The 13,021-nt window shown below is 37.2% G+C and overlaps 1 protein-coding gene across 17 annotated transcripts in view; it reads left to right on the forward strand.

The window, feature by feature from the left end:
* Positions 1-13,021, forward strand: part of MCTP1 (multiple C2 and transmembrane domain containing 1) — a 528,482-nt gene that overhangs the window by 342,451 nt on the left and 173,010 nt on the right. For all 17 annotated transcript variants that reach the window (XM_049108211.1, XM_049108223.1, XM_049108215.1 and 14 more), the window contains 2 exons: positions 1,678-1,864; positions 6,587-6,680. In XM_049108211.1, coding sequence (XP_048964168.1) covers positions 1,678-1,864; positions 6,587-6,680 — 281 coding nt within the window. The remainder of the gene's footprint in view (positions 1-1,677; positions 1,865-6,586; positions 6,681-13,021) is intronic.

Consider the following 13,021-nt stretch of genomic DNA (forward strand, 5'->3'; position numbering starts at 1 on the left):
AGGACAGGACTGGGAAATGCAGGATCCAAATGAGTGAAAGACCTTTCTTGTTCCCAGCTTTATCCAGCCAAAAGTACTGTGTGAATTGTAACCCATGTTTGATTCCCTTGTATCGTACTCCCAGTCCAATCCAAAGATTCATTCGCATTCAACAAACTATAGGCGAGACACTCTGAGAGTTGCTGAAAAGATCTGCAGAAAATCACATTGACCTTTTTTCTTTTTATTAGAGAATGCATTTGATGGTTTGTTTATCACCATCGCATCTTTCTCCTCAATTTGTTCCAAGTACTATTGACAAGAACTTAATTCCAATTAAAATTAGAATATTAGGCAAGGATTAGGTATGTTTTTTTCAGCCTTGGGAGTTTAAAGAGACAGCGTGAAAGTATTTTGAAATGCATGTTGTATTCATAGCAACAATGAAATTATTTGATATATGTTTTCACTTTAGGAAGGTGTTTTCCAGACTTGGTGCTGATGCTGATTTCCTGCTCTTTCTCGGATAGTTAGCATTTACGTACACGGACTTTCTGTCCCTGACCAGGGCACTTCTTTTTCTTTTCCTTTCTTGCCCCTGTACTCCTCTTCCTCTCAGTTGTTTCTCGTCCCAGCTATCTCCCTTGTCATTTTGATTGGCACAAATAAAACCAAAATGTCAGGCTTTGGTTCAATTTCTAAATTTACTCATACTAAAGAGATGTTTGAACCTGACTATAAGCATTGAGGCCTATTCATAGATATTTCATTTAAAAGCAAAACAATAGACAGTGAAGTAAAGAACAAGAAAGAGCAAAAATTTAATCAGTCCCTGATATCTGACTCCCCTGTTTACGATAGGTTATCATATTTATTCTTATAATTGGCTATTTTCTGTCTTAAATGCCTTTCGTTCATGTCTGTCCCCTTTCTCTCAGTTTATTGGCTTTGTGATCACCTTAGTATCTTTCTCTTCCAAGTCAATTGACATTTTTGTGAAAAGACATTTCAAGGTGTTTAGCTCTGAGAGAATAGGTTATCAAGCATGGGCTGCCATGTAATGAAACCTCTGTTAGAAAAACGCTGCTACATAACCCTTGAGCTGTAATGTTTTGGGGGGATTTATTTTTATTTAGATTTATGTATGGTGTTCTGTGAATAAATTGGCATGATTTTAAACACGTTAAACTTATGACATCATCAAAGTACATGTTTTTTTCGTTGCTAAATAATATTTATGAATGAAGGAAGAACACCCATCGGTTTAAAACCTACACAAGAATTCAGATTCTTGGTGGTTTGCCTCTCCAGACAGCTCATGTCAATCTTTTTGTAGGCAAAGCCCCACTAAACTAGGCCATCCAGGGTTTGAAAGTCCCTATCGATTTATGAATATGGTAACAATGGGTAGGAATAGAATCAAATAAGCATGTTTTTTGTATCTTACAGAAATAAAAAGTAAAAATAATCAGCATCTGAATTTTGTGAAGAAAGTGTGCTGAAAGAAAGATGTATTATTCCAGTGGTTCAAATAGTATTTCTACTGATTTGATTTTTCACATAGCTCTCTGCACTTTCACTGTTTGATGTAACAAAACAAAACAAAACAAAAAAAAAAAGGAAGGAAAGAAGGAAGAAAGAAAGAAAAGAGAAAAGGAAAAGAAAAGCCATTTGCTAATTCAAAACATTTGTTTCTAGATGCCAGGTGGACCTGTCGGCCCTCAGTAGGGAACAGACACACAAGTTGGAGCTGCAGCTGGAAGAGGGTGAGGGACACCTGGTGCTGCTGGTCACCCTGACAGCTTCGGCCACAGTCAGCATCTCTGACCTCTCCGTCAACTCCCTGGAGGACCAGAAAGAACGGGAGGAAATCTTAAGGAGATATGTACGTATGTAACCCTCCTCCTTCAGGGTCATGTGTGACTAGTTGAGGTGATAAATAATTGACCTGGAGTGACAGAAGTACATCTGGAAGGCTGTGTGACAGACAAATCAGAAGAAACAGACAGCTGGCCAAATGCACGTGCCATGCCTATCTTTGCACAAGCCCTTGTGTTACCTGAGGTCTGCACACCTGCTCTTCTCTAGAATCTCTTCCAAACCAAATTCTGGATTCTGAGCCTCTCCACAGTGATTTTGTCATGCAGCACAACTCTCGTGCAAGGCAACTTCTCATAAAGGAAAGTCAAGTATACAGAACATTACCTCAAAATTAATTCATTGACCCTTTGTAATTGCAAATTAAGAGTTCTTTGTCTTTCCAAGTTTGAAATGGAATTAATGACACCTACATTAATTAGTAGCTTGGTAACGAGAGGATATTCACAGAAAGAATTTTTATTTCAACTGCTTAGAAGAGCCTCACTTCATTCCTTTATCTTATTTTAATTGAATGTGAAATATAATTAAAAGGAAGCCTCCTTACCTTTTGATCATTTGTGGAGTGATAGAGTGGAATAGGGAGTCACTATAGTAAGTACCTTTCTCAAATTTCACCAAAGCAAAATACAACCAAATCTACCTATTTCCCAGCATCCTCACACCGTACATTTTCCACCATGCAGTTTTCGTGAATCAACAGAGAGGGGAGCTCTTACTCCACCATTCTGTCTCAATGGAGCCTCGAAAAAGTGAATGCTTCGGTACCCATGAAGCTGGGAAAAAAGCTTTTCCACTTAAAATTACAAAGCTTGTATTGTACAATGCTGCCAGGTGTTTAGAAGGCTCCTCTAGACACTCAGCCATGAAACCAAGCTCTGACTAACAAAGAGGCGCTTAATTTTTTTTTTAGATTCTAAAATATTCCTATTTGCTGACTGACATCCTTCCAATAACTGAATTTAATAAAGATGTACCTTATCAGGCTGTGCAGATAACATGAAGTGCTGGTACTAATGCTCTACAATATTCTTCAAACAGATTAGCAGGATGTGCGCTTCAGCAAATTTATTCTGGCTATCTCCACTGAATCAGCTGTCTGCTAATGCTTGTACAACTCATCCACCAATGGTGTTATCATAAACAGTTTAATAGAGGTGACTTAGCAAGGCTAAATAGTATATATTTTTAAACCACCTAAGAGCCCAACGTATTGTTGGGCATCTTCTAATATGTAATTGCAATTATGAGAATGATTTCACATTTTGGTACCTACAAAAACATGTTCTCCTGTTGCCAGAAGTGAGCCTTGTGAATTGAAACCATTTTAAAGGAATTAATTGGTATATTAATATAAAAAGTCTAGGTATTATGATACTGTATTTTATGGATTAATATTTGATATTATCCCATATATTAGAATGATACTGCAGGCTAGGTAATTAGAAATAATCCAACTTTTATTGATTCTTTTTTTTTTCTTTTTGCCGGAGGAGCTTCCTTAAATCAGCCATTTCCATTCAGAATTTGAATATTTGTTTTCGCACCTTCTTTCAAATGTTAGTTATTGTTTGAATAAAATGTAAAATACTATGTGGATGCCTGGGCTAATTCTCCAATATATGCTGCTCAACATATTAAAAAGTGAACCATCTCTAAATATATCTTTTTTTTTAGCCCTGCGTTTCAAGCGTAGGCCTGTATGTCCCTCTAGAGACATAGTTGCTACAAATCTACTGTATATGCAGTATAGCACATGTGTTATAATTGCAATAGCAATACAAGTATGGTTTCAGTGCATTTCCTTTTTATTATACAGATTATGAGATGAATGAATGCCGTATCATGTCTGAAACAACACTTGTTTCAGAGAAACATATAGAGAAGGTTATTTGGAGAATTATTTATATGTTTTCCTGGGAGACCATGTGTATTTTTTAAATTTTAGGTGAAACTTAAGAATTTAATTTGGCACTGGCCAGAGTGAGAAAGGTAAATGAATTGCCCCTGGAAAAGCTGTCTATTTCTGTCATTCGGTTGTTCATTGTGAAGCATTGAAGCCCCACAAATTAAACAGACATTACTGTGTGAGCCATTATTTGATCACCTCATTCTGAAAAGATGGCTAATTCCATTTTTCTTTTTTTTTTTCTTTTGGGGGGGAGGAAAGCAGCGAAGGTCAATAGGGGGCGGGTAGTAATGGGTAGTAGACCAAGAGCGATTGTATGACCTTTTCAGAACGGGTATGCTGAACCCTTGCTCCCCCTTGTCACAGTTTAAAAACCAGAGGAGCTAGTTTAGAGAAGAAGTTGTTAGCATTCCATTTTTATTATGACATTTCACAGTCATCTGATTTAATGTCCCTTGACCGGATTGTCCACCGTGAGACGATGGGCTTGAAATGTTATTTAGAGCATTGATAAAAGGTGAGCGGTTCTAAGATGACAGCGAGTCATAAGGCTGGTGGTGTGACATTAATTTTCTCCATAACAGAGATGGAATAAGACGTCACGGTGACAAGCTGTCAATCAGCTCTGGCCCCTCAGAGCATCTCGATGCCATAGGATGGGGTATTGCCTCTCCCGTAATAGAGCTGAACTGAGATGCTCTCCCTGACAGCTGCTGCAGCCATAGAGAAAATATATTATACAGCCTTTCATTAAAAAAATAAAGAGGACTCCTCTCCAGAGCATTTCAATCTTTTCCCATCTATTGAGGGCTGAAAGGATTCACAGCAAATCATAGATTCCTCTGCTATGGAAATTTCTGGCTTCAGAAGCCATGCAGGTTTTGAGGCCTTCTAAAATAACCATAAATAACAAGGCAGGAATACCTCTTGATGAAGCATTACTGAGAGGTATATTTTTAAACTGAAATATTTAAGTTTTTTTGCCTTTTTTTTTTTTTTTTGAATTCTTATTATAAGCGATGTGTCACTGGCCTAAATAGTTGAAGTTTGCAATAAATCCTGAGTGTCAGCTGACTGGAGGAAAGAAACCCTTCAAACAATAATTACCCCTCCAAATGAGAAGCAGAACATCGGAGCTGAAGCGTCAGAAGCTGTATGTCTGTGCAGTGAGGTTACTACTATGAAACAATTCTCAGCCCGAGGACTGATGAGATTTGTTTTAGACATGGTGAAACTTGGTTTAAATTGCTCCCCAAAATTAAAGGACAGAAGCTTTTTGATAAAACTCTCCTCTATCATTAGGATAGGAGGCTTACCTGGTTTATAATACTCAGGAAGCTCTGAGATAAGGAGAAACTTCTCAAACCTGATGTTACTCCATCAGGAAGACAACACGCCTACAAACCTCTGAATTAGAATCCTGCTGTCCAACGTTCCCACTGCTAAACCCTTAACTTACAGGACTTTAAATGGAGAGAGAGGTGCATTTTTCCTGAACCCTGCCATCTGGGTAGGTTCAGTAGATTTGAGGTGATAAACAGCTGTTTAAAAACAATAAAAAATTAAGAGCTAAGCCTGCGCTCAACACTCTTAAAAGTGAGGCTCTGAGATTACCCATAGATCTGCATTTTCTCCTCTCAATATCCCAAGTAATAGTTCCAGTTTACACAACAGCTAGTCCTACAGGACTGATAAAGTTAATATCTCAGTAAGCTTCTGCTCGTCAGTATTTTCACATCCTTAATACAAAGATGGGAATCTTCTTTAGTAACAGTTTGATAACTTTGTTATGTTATGCTCCCTGGACTTAAAGCATTTTAAAGATTATAATCCAGAAGTACCTTTGGTACTGGGTAGAAATGCCAGAAATGCCTGTCTTGTCATATGAAAAATACCAGGAAGTATAAATAAGCAAATACATATCAGTGTTCTCTATCAGGACTTAACTCTTTAAGTATTTATGTCCATTAATTAGAGTTCTGAATTATTACATTGGTATCCCTCTTTTAATGCCTTCAGGTACTATACTTCCCAAAACACTACCATTATTAATTTATCAAATTAAATAGGTTTTTATCCTTTGGATCTGATTCTCCTATTGAAATATCCCTGCTTCTATACATACTACAGTGGCAAATAAAATTGCAAACTTAAGAAAAATTATTCATCATTTTTGCATTTACTTTTAGTGATCAATTTAACTTATTTTAAAAGTCATATAAGTTTTTTGTCTAAAAGGTTCACACTATGTAAATCTTTTGAATCAAATATTAGAAAACAGTATTTCAATAATTTAACCCTCATCTAGCACATGTAATTTCCAAAACTCACCAAGAAGAAAAGAGTAAAAAAAATTAATATTTTCTTTCTTAATCTTAAAGGCTGATGTGTGTCACATGGCTAACAAGCTAAGACTCAGTATCTACAATCATCAGTCTCCAAACCATCGTGCCCATAGATGACAGATTTCTTGGATTGCTTCGGTAAAGGAGATTGAAGGAAGAAAGTAGGCATAGCCTACTCCATAATTTATAGTTCACCATCTACTGATAATTATTCATGGGGAAGAAATGTGGTAATTTTTATTCTTTCAAAAAGTCCTGTATAGCAACAATTATCTACATCAATACATATGTATGTGCCTACGTGTATGCAGATGTTAATGATGGCGGAGGGGTACTCTATTGAAGAAACACAAATATCCCTTTGAATCACTTAAGCAGCATCCTGAGACCTACCATAAAACTTGGTGTTTTCTTACACACTCTTTGAGACCCTCTAGGACCTTTCTTTTCTAACACTGATATTGGGGTCTTTCAGAGCCCATTGCGGATATTTCACAACCTGAAAGATGTGGGATTTCTCCAGGTGAAAGTAATCAGAGCAGAAGGGCTGATGGTCGCTGATGTCACAGGTAAGAAATAAGGCAATTCTGTCATCCATATTTATTTATACATATTTTTATAATATATATTTATAATATTTATTATGTATACATAATACATGTTCGATACATGTATACATAATACATGTTCGATACATACATATCGAACAGCATGCAGGGTCCATACCATTTAATAACTAAACTCTTCATTTCTCCTAATTGGATCATCAAAGTTAATAATATAAATATAAAGATTCAGGTTTGATCTTACAAGAGTTGCCAACCACCCAATTTTTATACTGTTTCTGCTTTTTAAAAGAAGGGTGATGTATTAAAAATAAACAATAAAAAAGTTAAATAACATTTGAACTGTTGCCTTTTCCAAAGTTTGGCTAACATAGTGGGAATATTTCTTCCAGGTTTTATCACTTTGGCATTTTGAAGTAATGTGTCTTCTCTCAGACAGTATCAGCTTCCCTCAGATGATATCATAACATCATCACTTACAAGTCCAACACACATAAAATCTGTTGCATAGTCCACTGAAAAATTTAGATGCAAAATACTCAATTATGTGGTATAAACTCCAGTATCTGGGTTGCTGACTCATTTTTTTTGTTGTTAAAATTCTTTAGCACATCCCAGAGATAATTCTGGATCTAAACTAAGCATCCACATTGTTTGAAATTTTTTTTAACCAAGAAATGAGCCTGTAAAAACACTGGAATCAGTCTTATCTCTTAAAGCTTCCTGATTTGGATATTGCTGTTTCTATAATGTATTAGTTGACTAATGATAATTATCTCAACAATTTCCAGAATGAAATCATTGTTTTGAATTTGCAATCATGGGACCACTCATTTACTCCTTAATTCCATAGGTTTGGGAGGATACTTATACCATGCCTTAAGTGGACTATCTCAACATGGATAACAAATTGGCTGACTTGGACAATTTTTGAATGAATTTTGCTCATCCTGAAAGAAAGCATGCACTTATTATTTGTAGAAATATGCTTATCACTGTGAATGTTCAGTAGGTTGATCCCAATAAGGTAGTGGGCTTATCTGAAGGGATGAAATGCATCTTTCTTACCATCTAAGAGCTTGTAAACCCATTACATGACGGTTGATGCCCTTCTTTAACTTATCAAATCTAAACAGAACAGAATCAAAACCAAATGCATTAGAACTGAAATAGCAGATGTCTGCTCCAGAATGATAATATTTTAAATTTTTTAATATTTGTGTAGTATCAAGTGACTGTTGATTGTGTGATAAAAATGTTGAGAGTTTACAGTTTCTTTGAACAGGTGATTATCAGCTCATTTGTAACCATGAAGATAGTAACAACTGTCAAATATTCTTTCAAAATAGGCATACTTGAAAATAATGGGAGAGAAGGTAGTTTGTAATCTTTTTGCACATTTGCTGACTTGGTTTCTTGTACTAAACAAATTTAAGTTTATTCATTTTCTTTTTTACCTCTGATGTGGTTATACTCAAATTAATCTGGACATAATGATTTCCTTTTTTTTCTTTTATTATGTTGTATTTAATATGAGAACCAACAGTCAACAATGAATAACTCCTCTTTTTTTTAAGATTTATTTATTTATTTTAGAGAGAGAGAGATTGGGGGAGGGAGGAGCAGAGGAAGAGGGAAATTCAAGCAGACTCCACACTGAGCGAGGAGACCCACTTGGGGGTCAATCTTGTGACCCTGAGATCACAACCTGAGACAAAACCAAGTCAGATGTTTAACCAACTGTTCCATTTAGCAGCCCGTAACTGCTCTTTTTTTGTTCGCTGTGGTCATTTTTTTTTTAAGATTCTATTTATTTATTCATGAGAGACACACAGAGAGAGGCAGAGACACAGGCAGAGGGAGAAGCAGGCTCCCCGTAGGGAGCCTGATGGGGGACTTGATCCCAGGACCCCGGGATCGAGACCTGAGCCAAAGGCAGATGCTCAACCACTGAGCCACCCAGGTGTCCCTGTTCACTGTGGACATTAACTTAAAGCCTGGAATAGGAACTCAGCATTGCTTTCACATACAAAGGTTCCACCTAACCTCTGATTCCCCACAGTAGGTAAATTCAGATGTGACATTCACCATCATGGGAGGCACCTTCAGTTGTCTTCAGGATTTTCTATAGGGGAGGGGAGCCCCCAGTGTTGAGCTGAAGACCTCTGAAGATAGGGAGAAGGGCCTAAAAATAATCAGTATCTCAGGGGGCACCTCAGTGCTAAGAATTATTACTGAACATTTATAGGGGCACAATAATTTCTTATGAAAATATTCAAGTCCCATTTACTTCAAAAGCTTAGATGCCTGTCCATTACACAAGTTGAATGCAATTATATAAGTTTGTTTCTCTTGGAGAGAAACTGTCATTGCTTTTAAAACTTCATGAATATGCAAACTATGTTAACCTACTTGGCCTATATGCCACTATGGAAGTTAAAGTACATGTTCTTTCAAAGCTGTAAAAAATAGATATATTTCTTTCCTGATGGTTCTATGTAAATTAATGTGAATAACAATAGTCTTTTCCCTAGGGATTCACTGAGACATAATTTTGATCTGATCCAATGAACTTTAATTTGGGGAATACTAAATAACAGATTCTCCATTTTTTTCCCCTCCAGTTTTAGGGATATAAATCTAATGATTCCTCATTCCACACTGACCTTATAATCTAATGTGCTCTGAATTGAACAAGAGAGATGTTGAACTATTCAGGGGCAAGAGGATAATTCAGTCTTTGACCTTGCTCCCTCTTGGACCTTTTGTGGTCTTTATGACATTTGTGATGGTGGCAGAAACTGAGGACCATATATTTAAGTGAGAAATGTCCGAATGTGCCATCAGTTTTTTAAATAATCTGTACTTCTGGAAAGGATAAATATTTATGTGTAAACCGATCCCTCTTGGTCTCAACCATTAAATGTGGAGCACAAATAAGCCCTTTGGATACTTTCTTCTTTACTTGTTCAAAGAAGAACTTAAAAAATATGCTGTTCATCTCAGAGGGTGATCATAGTCGGGCTCTACAAGATACTCAGCAGCAGTTCGAAAAACGGAAATTGAGTCGATGGTACTGTCTTCAAATCCTCAAATTAGCATCCATTTAGAAGTGTTGTGGATGGAGAGGGGGGACTTTAAATCACTGATAGCTCTTGGAGCTAAGCAGAGTATTTTCTGACCTGGTATAGATGAGACGATAAGATACTTAGTTGGCATCAGAACACTTTTTTCTAGACAAAGTCTAATGAGACAAACTTATATCTGACCAACTTTGCTCCATTTTTAAAATATTTTTAATGATCAGAATGCAAAGTCCAACTTCCGTAGTTTAAGCAAAAAATTTTTAAATTACGATATTCCATCATTTAACAAGAGCACGGGGAAAAAAAAGAGATTCTATAATCTTTTAAGTAGCCATCAATCTTACTGTAGCTACAAAGAATTTTTTTCCTTTCAAAATGTAAAATTTTTCTTTTGTTACAACACATTCATTGAGAAACATTGTGATACTGTATTAACTCTGTGTGAATAAAGAGCAATTGAGACTCTCTTTGAATGAGTGAGTACAAAGCACAAATTACTTTTTAATGAAACCCTCAATTCTTTCCCTTTCCACAAAAAGCCTATAGCCTTGTTCAGCTGAACACTACTACAGTAGGTCACTTCAGCTAAGCCCCTAATAAACTGTTGATAGTCGAGGGCAGTTTTTTCTTCGGTCTCAATAGCCCAGTGTTGGACAGTGCACTTCAAATCATTAAGGTTAATACAGATTTAAAAAAGAGATTAACTCTGGTGGTTAAGGCCTCAATTTACAACTCCCACACATACACATGCATTGAGCAAGGCACAAGAGTGGATTGAAATTTCAGTCAAATTGGGGGCAGCCTTTCACAGCCTGAGAAAGTGGCACTCTGGTTTGCACAGATGATCAGCTAAATTCTTGGTGAGGAAGAAAGTTTGATGAAGTGAAAAATATTTTGCAGTACAACTGACTTACCTTTCAGCTAGGCAATGAAAAGGTGAATGTCTCTCTGTAAAGCAGAGACAAACCAGAGACCGCCTGGCCCTGCGATCACTGGGGAAAATTCTCTCTACCACTAAATCAAGTCATTCCTTACAACTGGACAGTGTGTGAGGAGAGAAAGACCCCTGGGGGAGGGAGGGTGTCTTTAAATTTTTTTTTAAGGTGGTGGGAAACAGTTCATGTTGGAATTTGTCTTTTCTAGCTTCTAATTATCCTCTTCCTTGGATGGGGCCTAATTTCTGCTTTCAACAGAACATTTCAAGTCTTCTATATCGAGGGAGGCTTTCTTGGCAGAGTATTTAGACCTGGCCTATTGGTTCTTTCAAGTTCTAAAGAAGAAAGAGAAAAGGGTTCTTCTCTTCAGCCCCTCCCCTGTGTTTTCCCCTGGGTTGGGTTTTTTTTTTTTTTTTTTTTTTTTTTTTGAGTTCCCGAGGAAGAGGTCACAGCCTCCCCAGGGATTCCAGCCACTCAGGTTCAGAAACGGTGATATAGGAGAACTGTGAAACCCTTTCAAAAGATGCCCTACCTTTTCACTGCATTAAAGGGAACACTAATATAAAACTTCTCCGTGCCAGGTGAATTGATCTCTCAAATTAATGCACCATCTCTTTCAGGAAACAATAGAGGGAGAAGGAGAGCAAAAGGACGAGGGAGAGAATTTTACAATTAACACAATCTGTCACCGAAACGGTCCCACGAAGTGAGCATATCTTTTTCTAACACAAGGCTACGCATAGAGACCCATGACTCACCAGCCCCCTAGTCTGGAAACCTACTAGTTATTAAGGGAGATGTTTACTACCCCTTTATTTGCATAGACTTCTCCCATGTTTTTCTTTAGGAAAACTGTCTTCATTGTTGGAAAATATTTAAGTAACAAAACAGCAGAAAAAGACATGCTACAGTTTTGTTGTGTGTGTGTGTGTGTGTGTGTGTGTGTGTGTTTTATCAGCTTCCGTGAGAGTCTTATTATCTTAAGAAATAACAGTTAGCAGCTCAGATTCATTAGCAGAGCTAAATTTAAGCCCCATTTGACAGGCTGCCTAGAAAACATTTTGTTTTGCTGTCTGTGGGCTTTAATTAAGATGTGTTCAATTTCAGTCCTCTCCAGTCTAGCACCGCGCCCCCTCCCAACCTTGCTGTGTCACAGACCGGCGATCAGACACTTTTAGACGGTCCGGCCCATGACTTTGACCTTCTGCGCAGTCCGGCGTTCCCTGGGGAACCGTTCAACTCATGAGGTCTGATTTCACACTTCCAGGATGCCTCAGCTCTCTTAACAATGACAGGGAGACAAAGCCCTTTAGAGCAGGCCGCATGGGGACTTGTTTAAATTGGAAACCAGAGAGGAGTCAAGGAACAAGGTTATGGGCTACAGAATAGTGCTTTTAATAAAGAGCTCACAGCTCCGGCTCAGCTCAAAGAGGTCTACCTCTGTACAATTAATTGAGCCATTTATCTGGAGCATCTTAGGCCTCTACTTTCTCACAGAATTGCGTGGTAAATATCAGCTAAGAAGCAAATGAGATATGCATGAAATGAATTTTAACACTTTGATTACTGCGCTTCCAGTCTTCATTAAAAGTAAATTTATTTGTATTTCTGACCTCATTATCAGTAGGCTGCCTGCATTTTTATTGGTTCCTGTGATTTCCAGCTTGAGTATGTCATGAAGGTGTATTTTATACAGAGATGTGGATTTATTATTCTTGGTATTTTCCCTGAACATTATGGGTCTATTCAGAGAAAGAAAATGAAAAGGTGGCTGCACAGAAAAAAGGCGAGTCTGTTCTTTGAAAGTTTTATATACAGTTGGAGAAATGCCAAGCACATATATATGGTATAGATAAGATATTGTCCTTTAAAAAAATTAACTTTTCGTGGGTTACCCAAGCAAACTGCGTAAGATACATGCGATTGTTGCTTGAGTGGCCCTCAGAATAGAAGAGCTCTACTGGAAAAAGTGGGCACGTTACTTCTTTCATAGAACTGTAGCAGTTTGGATTTTTGATAGCGTGTGCCTTTAATTATATCATCATATTTAATAGCATTGATGGTACCTGATAAGTACAGCCTTCGATCTTATGATCATTGCTGAAAACCCATGGTGGAAGATGAGAAAAAACATAGCCTTTAAACTCTACATTGTTCTTGATGGCGTTCTATGTAAAATGTGGTGGAAATCCTTCATATTTGTGAATTATCAAGAGTAAAATAGTTTACCAAATAAAAGGGGGTTATGCATGGATGTCATTCTTAATTTTTCTTAACTTTTGCTATCCTTAAATCTTAAAATTACATTGCTTGAAAAAAAATA

This window comes from Canis lupus, chromosome 3, assembly GCF_003254725.2.
Source record: "Canis lupus dingo isolate Sandy chromosome 3, ASM325472v2, whole genome shotgun sequence".
NCBI classification, from domain to species: Eukaryota; Metazoa; Chordata; class Mammalia; order Carnivora; family Canidae; genus Canis; species Canis lupus.